We start from the raw sequence: 21,357 nt of genomic DNA, 5'->3' as shown, positions 1-21,357 counted from the left end.
GGCCGAATCATACCCTGGAAGAAATGGTCTTGGCTTCACGTTGTATGCCGATCCTGGAGGAAGCGGCCTTGAGTTAGGAAGAGTGCACACGCAGGGCTTACGGTTCATGCCGGGCGCGTGTACGTGGTCCTCTGACACCGGCCCCGGGAAACCTAAACACATGGGTCTTGTTCTTCTGACAGGTTTGCATTTCCTCACTGCCTTGACTTGAAGACAGCGATGCCAAAGAAAGCAAGGCCTGCAGGGGACGGGGAGGAAGAAGGGCCTGTTCCTAAGCAGGCGAAGGTGGAGGCAGCCTGTGGCCCTTCTTCCCCTTTGGACTTCAACAGCCCCAGTGGCCTCTTTGAAAGTTTCATCGCGCCCATCAAGACAGAGACGTTTTTCAAGGAATTCTGGGAGCAGAAACCCCTCCTCATCCAGAGAGACGACCCTGCGTCGGCCACATACTACCAATCCCTGTTCAGGCTCTCTGATCTGAAGAGTCTGTGCCGCCGGGGGATGTACTACGGCAGAGACGTGAACGTCTGCCGCTGTGTCCATGGGAAGAAGAAGGTTTTAAATAAAGATGGCAGAGTGCACTTTCTCCAGCTGAGAAAAGATTTTGATCAGAAAAGGGCCACAATTCAGTTTCACCAACCTCAGAGATTTAAGGTAACAGACTCTCCCAGGGGCAGAGTCCTCGTGTGTATCAAAGTACTAACATTTGGCCACGGATCAGCTCAGGGGCAAATCCGTTTTGGTGATGATTAGTCTCCTGCCAGTTTCACAAGGGCCAACACCTGTTTGTTCTTCAAATGCATTCCAACTGCAGTGATTTTTTTTTTTATGTTCCCTTTTGGTTGAACGGTTAGAATCTGCAACAGCTCAGGGTGGACACGGTTCAGTGTCATTGAGCTACAAAAAGTAAATTACATTGCAGGTTTATAAAGTTTGTTAAAGTGACATCACACCTCCAGGAGTATTCCTATGGGCTGGGTTTTGTTTTGATCCATGGTGGACATTTCTTTTTGGATTGTTTCCTCACCATAACGTGAGGCATGATAGCATCAAGGTGATCATCTTATTCTTAAAGTTGCCTCCCTCTGCTGCCCACATCTCGTTAGCAGAGGCTTCCGAGCAGTGACCAGACCATGTACTAGATGCACATTTATGGAAGAGACTTCACCCCTGTTGACAGCCCCACCAGGCTGGCTCTGAGAGTAGGTCCTGGAACTCCTGAGGTGGGTGGGGGGCAGTCGTAGGTGGAGGGTAGCTTGGATTTCACGACTGACTAACCTTTTATTTATTCTATATCAGTGATTGACATTTGAGAAATAATCTGCTGCTTCTGTGCCCAGTCTCTGCGTTTATAAAACGTAGATTTAGGATGAGCTAATCTCTCGTAGTTGTTGTTCAGTTGCTAAGTTGTGTGTCTGACTCTTTGTCCTTGTGACCCCATGGACTATAGCACTCCAGGCTTCCCTGTCCTTCACTATGTCCTGGAGTTTGCTCAAACTCATGTCTGTTGAGTCGGTGATGCCATCCAATCATCTCATCCTCTGTTGCCCTCTCTCTTCCTCCCTTCAGTCTTTCTCAGCATCAGGGTCTTTTCTAATGAGTCGGCTCTTCCCATCAGGTGGCCCAAAGTATTGGAGCTTCAGCTTCAGCATCAGTCCTTCCAGTGAAGATTCAGGGTTGATTTCCTTTAGGATTGACTGGGTTGATCTCCTTGCAGTCTAAGGGACTCTCAACAGTCTTCTCCAGCACCATAATTTGAAAGCATCTCTTAGATGTTTGAGATTTTTACAGGACAGCTGTCCAACAATTGAAGGCCCTTTCTGAGTTTTAGAAAAAAAGTCTTATCCCCATCCAGAAATCCCCCTCTGTGACCCTTAGCTGAGTCAGATGCCAGCTTTGAGGAGGAGGAGAGCAGCGTGTCCAGTCCCACACTGAGGTAGCTTCTGGCTGCGTGGCAGCTCCTCGGACTCTGTCATCAGAGCTCTAGTAATGCTTGTCATTATAGATCTTGAGGTGCCTTATTAGATCCATTAGGCCTCCCTCATCTGTGAATGCCTTTCCCTTGTCTGTAGGATTTTGTACTATTTGTATTCTGGATAAAGTACAAGTACTCTTAGACTTTTCAGTACACGTCCTCATTCCAGATAGTCCATCTTGGGCAGTCATGAGCAGCTGAAATGTCCCTGGGATGCCACCCTTTTGGGCATCCTACCTGAAGGCAATTTATAAATCACTTGCAGACCAAGTCATGATTTGCATTCAGAAAATCTGTACATTGTGGTACTTCCCTCTGAGCTAGTCCTTGACTCTTTGCTTGGTTAGAAGTAGCACTTAAAGAAAAAAAAAAAGTAGTTTTTAGATACTGAAGAACTATGAATAGAAAAGATCAGTGATGCTGATTACATGTAATTTGTTCGCAGACCAGCAGAAAATTACTGTTTGGCATGTACGTGGCGTCCTCTGTGGCTGTCATTTTCTGCTTAAGTGCTGCACACTTCTCTTCCCCAGTTTCAAGTGGCCAGGACTGTTTCCTTTGCCCTGTTGACTCAGCTCTTTAAGTCATGTTTCTTAAAGCAGGAAGGATGAGCTCTCCCAGTTTCAACTCACACCCCCAGGCTAGGCTAGGAGGCATCCTGATTATTTGTGGGGTGTTTTTTTTTAATTATTTATTTTACTTTTGGCTCTGCTGGTTCTGTGTGGCGATGCAGGCTTTTTGTCTCGTTGCAGTGAGTGGGCGGCTTCTCTTTCCTGCAGCGCGAGGGCGTCTCATTGTGATGGCTTCTCTTGTTGTAGAACATGGGTTCTAGGACACATAGGCTTCAGTAGCTGTGGCCCCAGGCCCCAGACCACAGGCTCAGTAGTTGTGATGCCCAAGCGTAGTCGCTCTGCGGCACATGGGACCTCCCTGGATCAGGGATGGAACCCATGTCTCCTGCATCGGCAGGCAGAGTCTTCACTACTGAGCCACCAGGGAAGCCCCGTTTGTGGTTTTTTTTCCCCTCTGACCTTCCACCACCAGAACTTGAGAAATCTATAAACTGCTGGAGTTCACTCTCTACACAGGAAGCTGGGTTCTGAGTATTATAATGTGAGCAGATTCAGTGTTGCGTGTGTTTACTATTGGACATACTGATATCAGGATAGAGAAGTCTAGAGGCAGTTCCTCATTGTCCGGGTTGAAGGACTCGGAGTCAGCACTTTCTCGGTCACGCCACAGAATGGGCACAGCTTATGGGCCTAGTTCATCTGGAAATGAGTGAGGCGGTAACCAGAGAGGGGTAGGCTGGTCCCCACCTGCTTTGGGTAATCTGTGTATCAGGTGTCCAGATGAGTTAACCAAATATTTACACATATTCAGTTTTGAATCTTCCAACACACATTTGAAATAACTGAGGCCATCACTGTGGTCTCCACTTTACATGAAAGAAATGAGTTCACAGTTGTGACTTACACAACTACGAAGGAAGGATTTCTAACTTCAGAATTAAAACATGTTCCGAACCATGTGTCTAAAGATCCTCCCTGAAATGGAGTTGGGCTTTTGGCATGTTTGTTTTCACTTTTCTTTAGGTGTTAGTGTGGGCTTCTGGGCTTGACCATTGTATCCAGCTGATCCTGCAGGAAGGTCGGTGCAGAGGAGAGGGCCTCCCCCGCTCACCTTTCCGTTGTTCTGGGGTCCTCCTTAGCAGCTCCAGACACAGCTGGGGGACAGGGGTCAAAGGAGACAGGTTTCAGGAGCCTTGTGTGTGCCTAAGTCAGTGCTGCGAAGCTGTGACCCTCGTACAGTGTTGTGCAGTTGAAACAGAATTTGAGATAGTTTTACGCTGTTTCTCACAGTCTTAGAGTGGGAGTCCTCCTTTCACAGATGAAGAAGATGAAGTCATCTAGCTTGTAGCTACAACGTGAGCTGAGACGGGTTGACTCCAGATCTCTTTCTAGTGGGCCACACTTGGCAGATTGAGAATCTAAAAGTGAAGTGAAAAACTTGTACAAATGATAGAGTTTTCTGTAACCTTTAAGAAGAAGGAGACATGTGCTTCTTAATTATAGACCCAGAAACTTCAGCTGGGAGCCATAAAGTCACCCATATGGGACTCAGGCCATCAGCGATAGATGCAGAGAGAGACAGTTACGTACAAATGTGATTACACATCCTGCTGGCCGCTCCCAGGTGAACATTAGATTGCTTGGGAGAGCTGTGAGCTCTTTGGAGCTCTTCAGGTGCCATTGAATTATTCTTCTTGTGTTAAACAGAAACCTTGAGCTCTATAGGTAGAGTAGCTCAATGGCTTATATGGAAATGTCTCCCAAAGCTTGTTTAATGCTGACCCAGTTCTTTCCCACTTGGTATTTTTAATTTTTTTTTTTTTTTCACTCCAGTGGGTAACGTTGACTTCTAAGCCATGGCCATCGTTCACTCAGCAGATCCTTTCAATATCTTCTGTGTGCCGGGCTCTGCATGTGTGGATGCTTAAAAGCTGGGCTTCTGCGGTGTTCTTTGCAGGCAATTTTTCTTTACAGTAGCGTCGTGGTTATGGGGGTGGGCTCCTCAGCCAGGCTGCATGAACGTGAACCCTGGATCCACCGTTGGCAGGCCTCCTTCCTCGTCGGTGTGGATGGGCACCCACAGGGTGGCGGTACCCACCCAGAGGGAGGGTTGCTGGGAGGGCCGTGTCGCTGAAGTAGGTGAAGCCTGGCGCACAGAAAGTGCAGGTCCCCACGCGGCCCGGCTCTGCCTTTCTTCCCCTCCCCTGCCTGGGACAGTCAGGTTTCCTTCCCGCAGGAGTATGTGGCTCCTGGCTGGGCCCCTCAGTCTGACGTGGGTCCTGGAGAGCTAGTTAGTGACCGGAGAGAGGGGAGTGTTCCCCGCCCCCCGCCCGCCGCCTGTCCCCCTTCCCAGTTGGTCATTTCTGCCCCCTTTGCTCTCAGGACCCTTTCGTTGGGCAGTTCCCCGACCCACACCCTTCATCTTGCCTGAACTTCAGACCTAGCCAGCCGGCACACGGGGGTCTTAGCAGCTCATATGTAGCATTTCTAATGTACAGCTTTACTTTTTCCCCCCGAAAACTCCATCTTTAGCAGATCTTTCCCACTTGAGTGGTGCTGGGAGCTAACTAACTGCCTTCGTCAGAACCCCCCGAGTATTTCCCTCTCAGCCTGCCCACTCCCAGGCCGCTGCCATCAGGGCGTGCTGCAGGGCTGCCTGCCAGGCCCATCCTGACTTTCACTCTTCTCCTCGCCGTCTCCCGCACTCCGATCATCCCCGCCTGCGCTGTTGCGTCTGTCGCTTCCCCACCTCTGCCCCTTGCTTTTTCCCACAGTCTGGTCTCCTCCACGCCATAGCCAGGCGCCCTTTCCTAAGTGTGAATGGGGTCGTGTCGTCGTCTGGCTGAAATCCTTTGTGGCTCCCTGTCACCTCCTCCTGTCCATGCTCGGGACAGAAGGTCCCTGAGGGCAGAGGTGCCGGCTCGGTCACCGCTGAAGTCCCAGCATCTGGGCTTCCAGGTGGCGCTAGCGGTAAAGAACCCACCTGCCAATGGCAGCCCACCCGAGTCCTCTTGCCTGGGAAATCCCACGGACGGAGGAGCCTGGGGGCTGCAGTCCATGGGGTCTCTAAGAGTCAGACACAACGGAGCGACTTCACTTTCACTTTTCACTTTCATGCATTGGAGAAGGAAGTGGCAACCCACTCCAGTGTTCTTGCCTGGAGAATCCCATGCACAGAGGAGCCTGGCGGGCTCGTCCATAGGGTTGCAAAGGGTCGGACACAACTGAAGTGACTTAGCACAGAGCATAATAGCTGTGCAATAAAACTAGCTGAGCGGATAAGAACAGATTCCTTACTTCTGATGTATTTTTCTCTCCTCCTCCCTCCTTGGTTTCTCAAGGACGAGCTCTGGAGGATCCAGGAGAAGTTGGAGTGCTTCTTCGGCTCCTTGGTTGGCTCCAACGTGTACATCACCCCGGCGGGAGCCCAGGGCCTGCCGCCCCACTACGATGACGTCGAGGTGAGGGGGGGATCTGCCCGGCCGCGGGACGAGGGAGTGGCCGCCAGCCCAGGAAGGTGGGGTTGTCGGGGTTGAGCGGTCCATCAGGTCCGGGCCCACTCTTCCTGTGTGGGCTCCAGAGAGCTTGACCTCCCTCACCGGGATGTTGGACCAAAATTAACCCCACTGAACCGGTTTCCTGCTCCTTTGGAAAGGGGAGAGATGGTTTATTTACAAATATAAAGAGCTGCACATTCCTCCGAAACATGTATTGATTGAATTTTCTACAGAGAAGTGTGATTGAATTTTTTTTCTTTTAATTTCACAGTTTAATAAGGTGAGGTCACAAGTGTTCCATACATCTGCTTTTATTTTGTCCTTTTTCTGTAGCTGCCAAAAATATATGCTTTTTTCCATTTGTGAAAATCTTGGGGCCGCTTAAATGAAGGTCATGGTTTCGCTTAAGCACTGGCGCCTTGACGGATGTTGATTTCACTCTCGTGTTGCTGCCAAAAAAAGTTAACTCTTGGGCTTAGGTATGTCGTAGTTTTATTTTTGTACTGATACATTCTGTGAACACAGAGATAGTAGGAAATGAAAACCTCTTTTCCTCTTGAGAGCAATTTGATATCAATCCATTTTCCAAAAGTTTTTTTTTTTTTCCTTTAATATTTCTAACAGGAGTTTAAAACATCTTTGGTTGAATGAAGAATAAAAACTTGACATTTTCCTATGTGCCAGGGATTATCTTCAGGGTTTTGGACACTCAGTAATATCTGAAGCTTGGCTTTTCCCTCAGAGATTATGGGCTTCCCGCTGTCTGATGGAAGATTTAGAGGAATGAATAGCGGGATAGATCATGGGATATAAAGAACTCAGCGAGGCTTTTAGGGAAGTGAAAGGAAGGACCAGCCTTCCAGTGTCAGAGTTCACGGTCACCTGTTTTTAAAAAGTGAATGCCAGTGGTGGCAGCTTTTAAGAGTGGAGCGAGCTATATCTGTGACCCTTTACTTTTGTTTTTTTATGTCAGAGCTGTGATTTATTTAAGCCCTGGGAGGGCCAGCGCCCAGGAGCCTCGTGAGCAGTGTGGGGGCTCTCTGACACCCCGGGGTCCTGTGTCCCCTGCAGGTGTTCATTCTGCAGCTGGAGGGAGAGAAGCACTGGCGTCTGTACCAGCCGACGGTGCCTCTGGCGCGGGAATACAGCCTGGAGGCCGAGGACAGGATCGGGAGGCCCACACACGAGTTCACACTCAAGGTACGGGCCTGCCAGTGTGCGCGCCAGGCTGGGTTTGAGGTTTGCGTTTGTGTAACGGTCCCCCAAGAACGTGTCCAGGAGTTTGGGGGCTCCCATTCCAGGTGGCCCCTGGGAGGGGGCTTGGAAGGAGACCTGGTGGTTTATGCTTTTGCAGATGTGAGCTGAGGAAACGTCTCCATATGCTGAGTCCAAAAGGAATGAATTATGAATATGGTAACCACTGAGTTTTCTGGAGTAAAAGTGGAAGGCATGGCCTTGGGCAGCTTCTCCAGGTCTAAGGCAGTGGTCACCGCTGGGTGGTAGGTTGCTTGAGGAGAGCATGGTCAGCGACCCCTCAGTTTTTCTTGCTGGTAAAATTTGGGCGCCCCCTTTTCCTCCTGACTGCAGTAGACCCTTTGCACCCCTTTCCTCCTGCATGTAGGGGTCAGAAGAGTCATCATGAAGGCTCTTTAGGGGACCTTCCCCAGAAAACCAGGCGGCCCGAGCATGTGCTGGTTCGCTGGCATCTTGCTGCTGAGAAAGTGTGTCCTGGAGCAGTTAGCTGGGTGGGATCACAGCCAGTCCCCGGCAGGTCAGGGTGTTGAGAGCAAAGTCTAGGATAAGAATAGCTGTGTAACTCAGTTTTACACCTTTTCCTACAAAACTTAATTTCAACAAAATTTAATTTCCTTCAGTGGTAATATGATAATAGTTTATTTATTTATTTATTTATTTTTGATAATAGTTAATTTAAATCATTCCAAAGATTTTAACCAAACTGATGGGCTTGCATATGGTTGTTTTTGTATTTCTTACATCTTGAAATTACAGTTGGTATCTAATTCGTTTTTTTTTCTTTTTAAATTACTTACTTTCGGCTGCACTGGGTCTTCATCACTTGGTGCTGGCTTTGTCTAGTTCCAGCGAGCAGGGGCTGTGCTCTCGTTGCAGTGCATGGGCTTCTCCTGCGGTGGCTTCTCTTGGTGCGGAGCTTGGGCTCCAGGTGCGTGGGCTTCAGTAGCTGGAGCACATGAGCTCAGTCATTGTGTGGTGCATGGGCTTAGTTGCCTTGCAGAATGTGGGACTGATTCCAGCTTGAGCTTCGTGCAGCCCGGCATTTTGCATGATGTACTCTGCATATGTGTTAAATAAGCAGAGTGACAATATATATAGCCTTGACACGGGGGTTGAAACCGTGTCCCCTGCCTTGGCAGGCAAATTCTTAACCATTTTGCCACCAGGGAAGCCCCTCTGATTCTTGCTCAGTGCCTTGTGGCTTCTTGATTTTAAAATCTCTGCCTGCCTGCCATAACTGGGAAAAACTCCCTGTTTATGATGATGTCGTTCAGTCGGTCAGTCTTGTCTGATTCTTTGTGACTCCATGAACTGCAGCATACCAGGCTTCCCTGACGCTCTCTTGAGTTTGATCAAACTGGGGTTCACTGAGTCGGTGTTTCCATCCAACCATCTCATCTTCTCCTGCTCTGTCATCCCCTTCTCCTCTGTCTTCTATCTTTCCCAGCATTAGGGTCTTTTCCAATGAGTCAGCTGTTCACCTCAGGTGGCCAAAGTATTGGAGCTTCAGCATCAGTCTTTCTAGTCAATGTTCAGGGTTGATTTCTTTTAGGACTGACTGGTTGGGTCTCCTTGCAGTCCAAGTGACTCTGAAGAGTCTTCTCTAATACCACGGTTCAAAAGCATCAATTCTTTGGCACTCAGCTTTATGATCCAGCTCTCATATCCGTACAAGACTATTGGAAAAACCATAGCTCTGAATATATGAACCTTTGTTGGGAAAGTGATGTCTCTCCTTTTTCATATGCTGTGTAGGTTGGTCATAGCTTTTCTTCCAAGGAGCAGGCGTCTTGTAATTTCATGACTGCAGTCACCATCACAGTGATTTTGAAACCCAAGAAAATAAACTCTGTCACTGTTTCCATTGTTTCCCCATCTATTTGCCATGAAGTGATGGTACCGGATGCCAAGATCTCACTTTTTTGAATGTTGAGTTTTATGCCAGCTTTTTCACTCTTCTCTTTGACCTTCATCAAGAGGCTGTTTAGTTCCTCTTCACTTTCTGCCATAAGGGCAATAACCTCTGCAGATCTGAGGTTATTGCTATTTCTCCTGGCAATCTTCGATTCCAGCTTGAACCTCATCCAGCCTGACATTTCGCATGATGTATTCTGCGTGTAAGTTAAATAAGCCGAGTGACAATACATAGCCTTGACATATTCCTTTCCCAATTTTGAACCAGTTCATTATTTCATGTCCACTTCTAACTGTGCTTCTTGACCTGCATACAAGTTTCTTAGGAGGCAGGTAATGTCTGGTATTCCCATCTCTAAGAATTTTCCACAGCTTGTTATGATCCACACAGCCAAAGGCTTTACTGTAGTGAATGAAGTAGAAGTAGATGTTTTTATGGAATTCCTTTGCTTTTTCTGTGATCCAGCGGATGTTGGCAACTTGATCTCTGGTTCCTCTGCCTTTTCTAAATCCGCCTTGTACATCTGGAAGTTCTCGGTTCCTGTACTGTTGAAGCCTAGTGTGAATGATTTTGACCATTACCTTGCTAGCTTGTGAGATGAGTACAATTGTGCAGTAGTTTGAATATTCTTTGGCATTGCCTTTCTTTGGGATTGAAATGTTTTCCAGTCCCATGGCCACTGCTGAGTTTTCCAAATTTGCGGGCATATTGAGTGCAGCTCTTTCACAGCATCATCTTTTAGGACTTGAAATAGCTCAACTGGAATTCCATCACCTCCACTAGCTTTGTTCGTAGTCATGTTTCCTAAGGCCCACTTCACACTCCAGAATGTCTGGCTCTAGGTGAGTGATTATACCATCGTGGTTATCTGGGTCATTAAGACCTTTTTTGAACAGTTTTTACATTCTTGCCACCTCTTCTTAATGTCTTCTGCTTCTGTTAGGTCCGTACTGTTTCTGTGCTTTATTGTGCCCCTCTTGGCATGAAATGTTCCCTTGGTATCTCTAATTTTCTTGAAGAGATCTCTAATCTTTCCCTTTCTATTGTTTTCCTCTATTTCTGCATTGATCGCTGAGGAAGGCTTTCTTATCTTTCCTTGCTATTCTTTGGAACTCTGCATTCAGATGGGTATATCTTTCCCTTTCTCCTTTGCCTTTCGCTTCTCTTCTTTTCTCAGCTGTTTGTAAGGCCTCCTCAGACAACCATTTTGCCTTTTTGCATTTCTTTTTCTTGGGGATGGTTTTGATCACTGGCTCCTGTACAATATTACAAACTTTTGTCCATAGTTCTTCAGGCACTCTGTCCATTCAGGTATGACCTAAATCTAATCCCTTGAATCTATTTGTCAGTTGCACTGTATAATCGTAAGGAATTTTATTTAGGTCATAACTGAATGACCTAGTGGTTTTCCCTACTTTCTTCAATTTAAGTCTGAAGTTTGCAATAAGGAGTTCATGATCTGAGCCACAGTTAGCTCCAGGTCTTGTTTTTGCTGACTGTATAGAGCTTCTCCATCTTTGGTTGCAAAGAATATAATCAATCTGATATCAGTATTAACTACCTGGTGAAGTCCATGTGTTGACTCATCTCTTGTTTTGCTGGAAGAGGGTGTTTGCTATGACCAGTGCATTCTCTTGGCAAAACTCTGTCAGCCTTCGTCCTGCTTCATTTTGTACTCCAAGACCAAACTTGCCTGTTACTCCAGGTATATCTTGACTTTCTACTTTTGCATTCCAGTCCTCTTGACGAAAAGGACATCTTTTTTTGGTGTTAGTTCTAGGTCTTGTAGGTCTTCATAGAAACATTCAACTTCAGCTTCTTCAGCATTAGTGGTTGGGGCATGGACTTGGATTACTGTAACACTGAATGGTTTGCCTTGCAAACCATTTCTGTCGTTTTTGAGATTACACCAAAATACTGCATTTCAGACTCTTTTGTTGACTGTGACGGCTATTCCACTTCTTCTAAGTCATTCTTGCCCACAGTAGTAGATATAATGGTCATCTGAATTAAATTCACCCATTCCTGTCCATTTTATTTCACGGATTCCTAAAATACCGATGTTCACTCTTGCTATATCCTGTTTAACCACATCCAATATCCCTTGATTCATGGACCTAACATTCCAGGTTCCTGTGTAATATTGTTCTTTACAGCCTCAGACTTTACTTTCACTGCCAGACACATCCCCTGCTGGGTATCCTTTCTGCTTTGGCTCAGTCTCATCATTCCTTCTGGAGCTATTTCTCCGCTCTTCTCCAGTAGCATATTGGGCACCTACCGACCTGGGGGATTCATCTTTCATTGTTGTATCTTTTTGCCTTTTCACACTGTTCACGGGGGTCTCAAGGCAAAAATACTGAAGTGGTTTGCCATTCCCTTCTCCAGACGATGTTTTGTCAGAACTCTCCACCATGATCTGTCCATCTTGCATGGCCCTACACAGCATGGCTCATAGTTTCATTGAGTTAGACAAGGCTGAGACCCATGTGATCAGTTTGGTTAGTGTTCTGTGACTGTGGTTTTCATTCTGTCTGCCTTCTGATGGATGAAGATTAGAGGCTTGTGGAAGCTTCCTGATGGGAGGGACTGGCTGTGGGAGAATCTGGGTCTTGCTCTGGTAGGTGGGGCCATCCTCAGTGAATCTTTAATCCAATTTTCTGTCAATGGGCAGGGCTGTGTTTCCTCCCTATAGTTTGGCCTGAGGCCAACCTGTGGTAGGGTAATGGCAGTAATGGCAACCTCCTCCAAAAGGATTTCCGTTTAGTTCAGTCACTCAGTTGTGTCCCACTCTCTGTGACCCCATGGACTGCAGCACGCCAGGCTTCCCTGTCCATCACCTTCTCCCGGAGCTTACTCAAACTCATGTCCATTGAGTGATGGACCTGTTGGTGATGCCATCCAATCATCTCATCCTCTTTCATCCCCTTCTCCTCCCGCCTTCAATCTTTCCCAGAATCAGGATCTTTTCCAATGAGTCACTTCTTGGCATCAGGTGGCCAAAGTATTGTAGCTTCAGCATCAGTCCTTTCAATGAATATTCAGGACTGATTTCCTTTAGGATTGACTGGTTGGATCTCCTTGCAGTGCAAGGGACTCTCAAGAGTCTTCTCCAACACCACAGTTCAAAAGCATCAGTTCTTTGGTGTTCAGCTTTCTTTATAGTCCAACTCTCACCTCCATACATGACTACTGGAAAAACCATAGCCTTGACTAGATGGGCCTTTGTTGACAAAGTAATGTCTCTGCTTTTAAACATACTGTCTAGGTTGGTCATAGCTTTTTTCCCAAGGAGCAAGCATCTTTTAATTTTATGGCTACAGTCAAAATCTGCAGTGATCTTGGAGCCCAAGAAAATAAATTCTGTCACTGTTTCCATTGTTTCCCTATCTATTTGCCATGAAGTGATGGGACTGGATGCCATGATCTTAGTTTTCTGAATGTTGAACCTCAAACCAACTTTTTCACTCTGCTCTTTCACTTTCATCAAGAGAGTCTTAAGTTCTGCTTTGCTTTCTACCTTAAGGGTGGCGTCATCTGCATATCTGAGGTTATTGATATTTCTCCTGGCAGTCTTGATTCCAGCTTGTGCTTCATCCAGCCCAGCATTTCTCATGATGTACTCTGCATATAAGTTAAATAAGCCGAGTGACAATATACAGCCTTGACGTACTCCCTTCCCTATTTGGACCCAGTCTGTTGTTCCATGTCCTGTTCTAACTGTTGGTTCTTCTTTGTATTCTTGCCACCTCTTCTTAAAATCTTCTGCTTCTGTTAGGTCCATACCATTTCTGTGCTTTATTGAGCCCATCTTTGCATGAAATGTTCCCTTGGTATCTCTAATTTTCTTGAAGAGATCTCTAGTCTTTCCCATTCTGTTGGTTTCCTGTTTCTCTGTGTTGATCGCTGTGGAAGGCCTTCTTATCTCTCCTTGCTGTTATTTTAGGCCACAGCAAATTTGCGCCTCACTGCTGTCAGCGCCTCAGCCCTCATGCAGGCCACTGTTGACCGGTGCGTCCACAGGAGACCCCCAGACCGTCACAGGCAGGTCTGGTTCCGTCTCTTGTGGGTTCGCTGCTCCTTTCCCTGGGTCCCGGTATGCACAAGGTTCTGTGGTGCCCTCCAAGAGTCTGTTTCCCCAGTCCTGTGGAAGTTCTGTAATCAGATCCTGCTGACCTTCAGAGTCAGATTCCCTGGGAATTCTCAGTCCCTTTGCTGTGTCACATGTTGGGAAATCTTTTGTGGAACCTAGAACTTTCTCAACAGTGTGAGAACTTCTTTGGTATAATTTTTCTCCAGTTTGTGGATTGCCCACCCGGTGGCTCTGTGGTGGGGCTAATGGCAACGTCATCCAAGAGGACTCAGGCCACACGCCGTGCCTCCCAGGTCTGCTGCAGCCAGAACCCCTGTTCCCGCGCAGGCCACCGCTGACCCATGCCTCTGCAGGAGACCCACAAACACTCAAAGGCGGGTCTGGTTCAGTCTCTTAAGGGGTCACTGCTCCTTTCCCTGGGTCCTGGTGCACACAAGGTTTTATTTGTGCCCTCCAAGCGTCTCTGGCAGGTATGAAGTTTGATTTTAAACGTGATTACGCCTCTCCTGCCGTCTTACTGCAGCTTCTCCTTTGCCCTGGCACCTGGGACATCTTTTTCTAGTGGCTTCCAGCATCCTCCTGTTGACGCTTGTTCAGCAGCTAGTTGTGAGTTGGGTGTTCTCGCAGCGGAAGAGGAGCACACGTCCTTCTGCTCCGCCCTCTTGTTCCTGCTGTTATGTGATAGGCGACTTGAATAAATACAACAATAAAGGTATCTTTCTTCACTGTTTTGTGCTCTTGGTCAGCAGTTAGCAAAGTGTGGCCCACGGGCCAAAAATCGAGCCTGCTGCCTGCTTCTGTATGCAGAGTGTGTGGGAAGACAGCCACAGCCACGCTGTTACCTTCTGTGGCCGCGTTCCGATTACCCTGGCAGAGTCAGCCAGCTGCCACAGGGACCTGCGGCCCCCGAACCACAGATATTCACTCTCCGACTCTTCACAGAAAGAGTCTGTCAGCCCTGCGCTTGGCCAGTTATTTTTAAGCCAAGACTAAGCCATCCATGGTCTCTGAGGCCAGGGCTGAGTGACTCAGACCGCCGTCTGGCTACTTGCCCTGCTGAGAAGGTCGGGCTCCATGGTGGTCATCGAGGGCGTGGGACTTGAAGGTGGAGCCATGCCCACTGTTCACACCCATCCGGATCACAGCTCACAGGGAGAAGCCCTGGGCCTTCTGAAAGGAGAAAGATAGCATTGTGTCCTGCAGAGATTCTCAGGTTGTATGTCTGTTGAGTTTTTAATCCATGGAACTAACTCTTCAAGTGGAATCTTGTGTAAATGCCCAGTATGTGAAATTGAAGAGCAGGGTCACCCTGGGAGTGGGTGGGCTTGGGGGGCTACCATGAGAGGCCTGGAGCCCTCCTCACCCGTCTTCCTTCCTACCCGAGTGGCAGTCTGAATGGTACTTCTGCCCAACCTGCAGTGTCTTGGGGTGAAGAACCCCATAATGGAAACACATCTCTGTGGCTTGGGGATCTGACAAACCTGGGTTTGAATTCAGCTGCCGTCACTTATGAGCTGCATGTCCTTGGGCAAGATCTTGGTCTCTGTGTCATTTTTTTAATTAAAATGGAGATCATTATGTTTACTTATAGGTTGTGAATATTTAAAAATACTACTTTGATGCTTCTTTTACAGTGAAATTGCTTGAAAGCAATGGCTATATGTCAATATATTGCTGCCTGTCAAATTAGCACAGACTCAGTGACTTGAAAGAACACCACAAACTTTATTATGGTTCTGTGGTTCAGAAGTCCCTGAGGGTTTTCAGTGGCTGAAATCAAGGTGTCAGCAGGACTGTGTTTTGGAGGCTCTAGGGAAGAATTCTGTCCTTGCCTTTCCAGCCTCTGGAGGTAGTTCATATTCCTTGGCTCATGGCCCCTTCCTCGACATGGCCCCTTCCATGCAACATGGAGCTTGGTCTTTCTCATACTGCCCTCTCTTCCAATTCCCTCTTCCACTTGTGATTACATTGGGCCTGCCTGGCTAATTCAGAATAATTCCCCCCATCAGCAGCCTTAATTAACCGTGGCCATGTAACCTAAATCTTCAGAGATGCCAGAGGTTAGGGTGTATACATTCTTGGAGACCCAGCCACCGTGTCCTGTCTTTGTTTCCTCTTCTCTCCCACTCTTGGGAACCCTTTCCAGCAGGCTTTCTTGGCCACTGTTCCCCTGGAACTACTCTAAAGGTCACCTCCGAATTGTCAGCTCCTGGTCCCCCCCCAGCCTGCATGTCATCAGTACTGGCTCCGTGGTCACCGCCTCCTGCTCCACTGGCTTCCAGGATGTGATTGTCCCTTGGTTCTCTCTCCACCTGACTGTCTCGTTCATTCTCTTCTGCTGTTATGTCCTCAGTCTTCCTGCCTGTGTAAGCTGGGGTGCAGGGCTTGTTTCCTAGACTTCTTTGATCAATGAGCATTCCCTCCCAAGGTTTCAAATACCTTCCACACTGATGTGTTTTCAATGCTGTATTAGCTCTCTAGCCCACGTCTAAACTCTAGACTCCTAATTCAGCTACCTACTTAATGTCTCCCTCTGGAAAGATAAAAGATACAGCAGATTCAGTTTTCCCGAAACCAAAGTCTCATGTCCTGCCGTGTTCCCAGGCTCCTCCCTCCACATGTGTCCCCATTCTGCTTGTTCGGGGCAAAATCCCTGGACACAGCTTTATACAAAAGCCTTCTATCTAGTGTTCCTTTTGCAGACTTTTCTGACGTAACAGCCATGGTGATCCTTCTGGGATCCTGTGAACCCTTTGCCCAGAGCTCCAGTGACTTTGTTAAACCCAGAAAAAAAGCCGAAGTCCTTGAACTGGTCCCGAGGGCCCTGTAATCTGACCCCTCTGCTGCCTGCCCACCTCACCTTCCATCACCCCCACCTTCACGCCCTGCCTTCCTGCCACACCGGCGCCGCTCAGCCTGCCAGGCACATCCCGGCTGCAGGACCTTTGCACCTGCTCTTGCCTTCCCGGGAAGCCTTCCTCCCCCGGACGCCCACGGCTGTGCTGTGCTAGTCAGTCAGCCGTGTCCGACTCTTTGCCTGCCAGGCTCCTGTGTCCACGGGCATTCTTCAGGTGAGGTTTCTGGAGTGGGTTGTCATGCCCACCTCCAGGGGATCTTCCCAACCCAGGGACTGAACCCAGGTCTCTCGCATTGCAGGTGGATTCTTCACCATCTGGCTTGCTCATTTCCTGAAGTCTCTAGAAGCGTGACCTTAGCAGAGTGGCTAAAATAGCACCTCTTACCCCAGACACACCCACCCTGACTTACGTCAGCATCATTCGCCTGTCTTCTTTGCATTCACCACCACTCCGACATTGTCTATTTGCAGCTTTCTTTATTTTACTCCTCTTGCCCCCAATCAAATATCTTCACTGCTGGTGTCTCTTCTGCCTTCTCAAATGCTTGTCGGTTTCTCTGGAGCATGTTCCATCAGGGCAGGGCTTTCTTTGGTTCAGTGCTCTCTCCCTGGCGCCTAGCCTGGTGTCTGGCGTGGGCGGGGTGAGTGGGGAGGGGTTGGTCAGGTGTTCGTGGGATGCATAAACAAACAGATGGATGAGCTATATGTGTGAGGGCCTCCGTCACAGGGCAGGCACTCAGACTCACAGATGAGAGCTGTAATTATGAGCGATGCATTGATTGACTTGAAGGACTAGTTCCCTGTCAGGCTGGTGTTATTCAGGGCAAGATAGCTCCTATGAATACATCATAATTGTATATTGTTTATTGCTTTAAGGCAAACCTTAGTATTAAAATAAAAAATCTCTCTCATGATGCTTCTTGAGCTCTTCCTCCAGGGCCCATGGTCATAGCCAGGAAGGCAGGCTACTTCCTGGGTTGCAGAGAGGAGACAGGTGACTCCCAGGACCCCCTCTCTTCTCCTTTCTGCTGTACGGAATGTTCTCTGTCTGGGTGGGATCAGGCAGGAGGTGGTGGCTCCAGCAGGAGTGATTTGGGGGAAATACTTCTCTTGACCGGCTTGAAATCGGACAGGGTGGGGGAGGCTCGCCTGCCCGAGGCAGTGACTGGTCTGTAGTTATGTCTAGTGTTCATTCTTAGATGCAGGGCCACAGGGTTTTCGTCCCTTCTTCCAAACATCCGTTGAGCCCGTGTGTGCCAGAAGCTTGGGTGGGTTAGGCCCTGGGATACAGGATGGATGTGGGCCCTGCTTGGGAGACCGCACAGACTGTATGGGTCAGCGGGTATCAGCCACGCGCCCAGCCTTGCTCCAAGAGCTGTGGCTATGTCGTCTCCTTAGTACTCCAGTAGTCCTGTGAGATGTGGGGCACTTGCTTCCCTTTTACACATAAAGGAACTGAGGCCTCGGGGGGTTAAGTAACATGCTGGGGTCCCCAGCCAGCGAGCCCCAGAGCTGTCCCTCCTCACCACGCCCTTTGAAGGGTGTGGAGGGCGGGTACAGGCTCTCACCTTGATCCCGGGCTAGTTTTAGGGGTGTCTGTCCTCAGGTTACAAACAAAGAAAGTGGCTTCAAGCACCGGGAGCCTCTGCAGGATTGGGTTCATGGGGACAGGCTCACAGACGCAGCAGAGCCTGACCAGTGGACCCCACAGAGCCCAACATGCAGACCACTGCCTGCTCGCCACTCAGAGGTTTCTAGAACACAGAACTGAAACTCACAGCCTCTACAGAGGACCAAGAAGACATGCTCCCCACTGACCCCTTCCCTCTTGTCCTCGTGTAGCCGGGAGACTTGCTATACTTTCCCAGAGGGACCATCCATCAGGCGGCCACTCCCGAGGGGCTGGCCCACTCCACGCACGTGACCGTCAGCACCTACCAGAACAGGTAAGCCCTCGCCTCTGACCTCGCGTCCCCATCCCCACTGGCTTCCTAGTCCTGCCGTGTCCTCCTGGGCCCCCTCCCGGGCCGTCGTGACCCCATCTCACCCAGAACACTGGGCCTTGCCCACATCCAGGCTGCCGGGATCGGGAAGACAGGCCCGGCTGGGGTGTGGCGGTGTGTCTGGGACTCCAGGCTCCCACCCCCACCCACTCACTGTCTCCATTAAAAAAGGTTTTTTATTGTGGCAGAAAAATTCACAGACCATTTTAACCATCTTTAAGTGTCCAGCTCAATGACGCTAATTACATTCACACTGTTGTGCAGCCATCCCCACTGTCTGTTTCTGAAACATTGTCATCCCCCTGAACAGAAACTCTGCATCACAGAAACCTCTGGGTCTCCGTAAGGTTTCCAGTTTTTATAGTTCATTAAAGTCAGAAAGGATGTCTGGAACAGTGAGTCCTAGGAGCACATGTGCTGAAAACAGTTCCAATTAAAACCACCTTCCAGTTCAGCGAGCGCCTTGTCAGTGCCAGGAGCCGGGCAGCGGCCCTGCCCGGGGTTTCCCGATGGCAGCGGCCTGGCTAGTCCAGGTCCCGTTAAAAGCGCCCATCACTGGTTTATCCATCAGGAGCCCTGGGCTTTTTCGTGGTTGCAGGGATGGTAGGAGCAGGGCCGAATGGGCTTTGGGATACTCCGGTCACGGTGGAAGGAGGAGAGATGGGTGCATTCCCAGGCAGTGTGACATGTCCCATCAGAGCTTTGTGGAGGAGTCCCTGGGAGCAGAGGGGTGCGGTTAGCTAGGCTGGGGCATCCCGGAGGCTTCAGCAAGGACTTGACCCCCAAACTGAGGGAGCCGAGGGGATGAGTCAGTGGTGGTGGGTCCGAAGGTCAGAGTGGGCCCGGACATCCCAGGCCTGAGGAACGGGGTCCTCCTAGCCTCGGAGCTGTATTTTGCATAGCAAGAGAGCAAGCATTCTTCCGCCTCCTCTTCTGGCTTTGCAGCGGGAAGTGAACCGTGGTGTTTAAGGGACAGGAGGAAATAAGCGGGGGTCTGGCCAGAAGGCAGAGCTTGTTTTACGGTTCTCTTGTGTAAAACACCTTATCACCACGGTTGGGCCCCTTGCAGAGCTAGCAGGTTTCCAAGGGCGACTGGGGGAGCCGGGCTGCGGGGAGGCTGCAGCAGAAGCCCGTTCCGGACCGCAGCAGCTCTGGGCCCCGGGAGCGTCTGTCCTCTGGTGTCCTGTCGTCGGTCACTCAGCTGCTGCGTCTTTCCCTAGTTCTTCCTCTTTCATTTTTCTGCAGCCATCAGCTGGTTTTCTGGCTCCCTTGGTTTTCACGCCCCCGTCTTCCTTCCTCAGTTCCTGATTTACTCACAACGCTGGCATGTCACGAGGCATCGTCAGTTACTTCTCTGACTCCCTCCATCTCCTTGACCCCGTGAGCTTTTGCTACCACCAAGTGACTATTTCCCCGTCCCAGGGGTGAAGAACTGGTAGCTTCCCCTGGTCCCACCCACCTCTCCTGCAGTCGGCAGGGCTGGAAGAGCTGCCTGAGTTAGAGGGGATGCCTGCCGGCGGACGGTGGGCACGGTGATGCCGACTCGTGCCCGTCGGCGGGGCCGCTGCCAGAACAGGACAGTGTGACGCGAGGATGTCCTGTGCTTTGGCCCTGGGGCTCCTTAAGGCGTATGGCAGGGTGAAGATTCGGCCTTTCCCTAAGCCTTCTCAAGGGTGGCATTTAGGGCCTGCTCTCCCAGATAGTGGCATGTCGATCTGACCGATTTGTGAAGGTGAACCCCTCCGGAGGTGTTGTTTCTAAACTGCAGCCCAAGATCCAGTCTCCTAGAAGAGCGCGGAGCTCAATGTCATAGCTGCACTTTAACTCCGGGAGCTACTGCTGTGGGACTTGTACCTGGGACCCCTCGAAGGACGATACTATTTCACGCTGCTGTGAGGTCTGTGTGTGTCCTCCGGGTCTGCGTTCAAAGGTGTGAGGTTGGGTGTAGCATTTTGTCAGAAACCAGTGAGGCCACCAGGTGGGAGTGGATGCCTGGGGGAAGTGTCTGTCACGTGGCTCTTGTCCTCCTCTGCCACTTCCAGGAGGTAAGCACAAAAGTGTTAATTTTGCTTACAGAGTGAGAGGCAAAAGTCATACTGTGAATTTTCATTTTGCATGTAGCCGGCAATTTGAAATCTGCTGGTGACACAGAGGGAAGTTTTGAGCAGCTCAGAAATGTTTATAGAGGGAGCATCCCCACAGCGTGTGCGTCTTACACTGACACACATTTAGGAGTGAGCGATTCTGAACGCCCCGGAGAAAAAGCAGAGGAAGCTGAACACTGACGCTTGTCCTGAATGGCATTTTTGGCGTCTGGCTTCTCTCTTCTACCCCAATAAAACCATCATTAGAGTTTAACAAGTTGCAGAGTAAATCGTTTTGAAATTGTTGCTGTTGGATACTTTACTGAGAACAGTGCCCCTCTTTTTCTTTTTTAAGAAACAAAGGAAAATGTCATGTTTAACTGTTGAGATAATTGCACAGTCCAGGATCTTGCTGTTTCCCTACATATATTGCTTTTTGGATTTTTTGCACATACAAATTTTTTAGGTCCTCTAATGATTGAGAGTTACTTTTCTGCAAAACTCTCAAAGCAGTTATGTAGTTGAAAACGTTTAAAAAAAAAAAATTGTTTCTTTGAACTTCCTACTTTATGTCAGTCTGTAATTAATTCTGATATCTTTACATTTAAGATAAATCATGAATAGAGCCTAGCTTCCCACCTTTAACTTTGCATGTGAGTGTCTGAGGTGGGGAGAAAGGGAAGCCTGTGATGGATGATGCTCTTAAGTTTTTATGCTGAGTGATGTGAAATTATTGGAACTCAAGATGTCAGGGCAGGGGGATTGGTGTGGTAGTTTGTAGCTTGAGGCTTTTATAATCAGTGTTTCATTCACATTTATGTTTTCATTGTTTTGTTTTTTCTCTTTTTTTTAACTTGGCACGTGTTCCAGTTCTTGGGGAGATTTCCTTTTGGACACCATCTCGGGGCTCGTGTTTGACACTGCCAAGGCAGACGTGGCACTCCGGGCTGGCATCCCCCGGCAGCTGCTCCTGGTAAGGAGCGAGGGCAGGTGGGGAGGGAGGGGCAGCTGTGGCTCCCACCCAGGACCCCAGAACCCTTCTCCCCACATGAGCCAAGCTTGTCTCCTGCTGGGCTGGTGGTTTGCAGACTAACGGGGTGCTGCACATTA

At 49.0% G+C, this 21,357-nt stretch overlaps 1 protein-coding gene across 8 annotated transcripts in view; it reads left to right on the top strand.

Annotated features, from left to right (window-relative positions):
• The window catches only part of RIOX2 (ribosomal oxygenase 2), a 32,381-nt gene that overhangs the window by 6,097 nt on the left and 4,927 nt on the right, over positions 1–21,357 (top strand). For 4 of the 8 annotated variants that reach the window (XR_006265784.1, XM_043448667.1, XM_043448666.1 and 1 more), the window contains exons 2-7: positions 183–651; positions 5,886–6,005; positions 7,113–7,241; positions 18,003–18,106; positions 19,932–20,060; positions 21,118–21,220. Coding sequence is in view for 7 of the 8 variants with exons in the window: in XM_043448666.1 (XP_043304601.1) it covers positions 183–651; positions 5,886–6,005; positions 7,113–7,241; positions 18,003–18,106; positions 19,932–20,060; positions 21,118–21,220 (1,054 nt within the window). In the remaining variant the exon portion in view is untranslated. The remainder of the gene's footprint in view (positions 1–182; positions 652–5,885; positions 6,006–7,112; positions 7,242–18,002; positions 18,107–19,931; positions 20,061–21,117; positions 21,221–21,357) is intronic. The other 4 variants (XM_043448672.1, XM_043448671.1, XM_043448669.1 and 1 more) reach the window with 1 other exon arrangement.

The sequence above is a fragment of the Cervus canadensis genome, chromosome 27 (genome assembly GCF_019320065.1).
Source record: "Cervus canadensis isolate Bull #8, Minnesota chromosome 27, ASM1932006v1, whole genome shotgun sequence".
Taxonomy (NCBI): Eukaryota; Metazoa; Chordata; class Mammalia; order Artiodactyla; family Cervidae; genus Cervus; species Cervus canadensis.
Note: the sequence above shows the minus strand (reverse complement) of the source record. Positions and strands in the feature narration are given on the sequence as shown.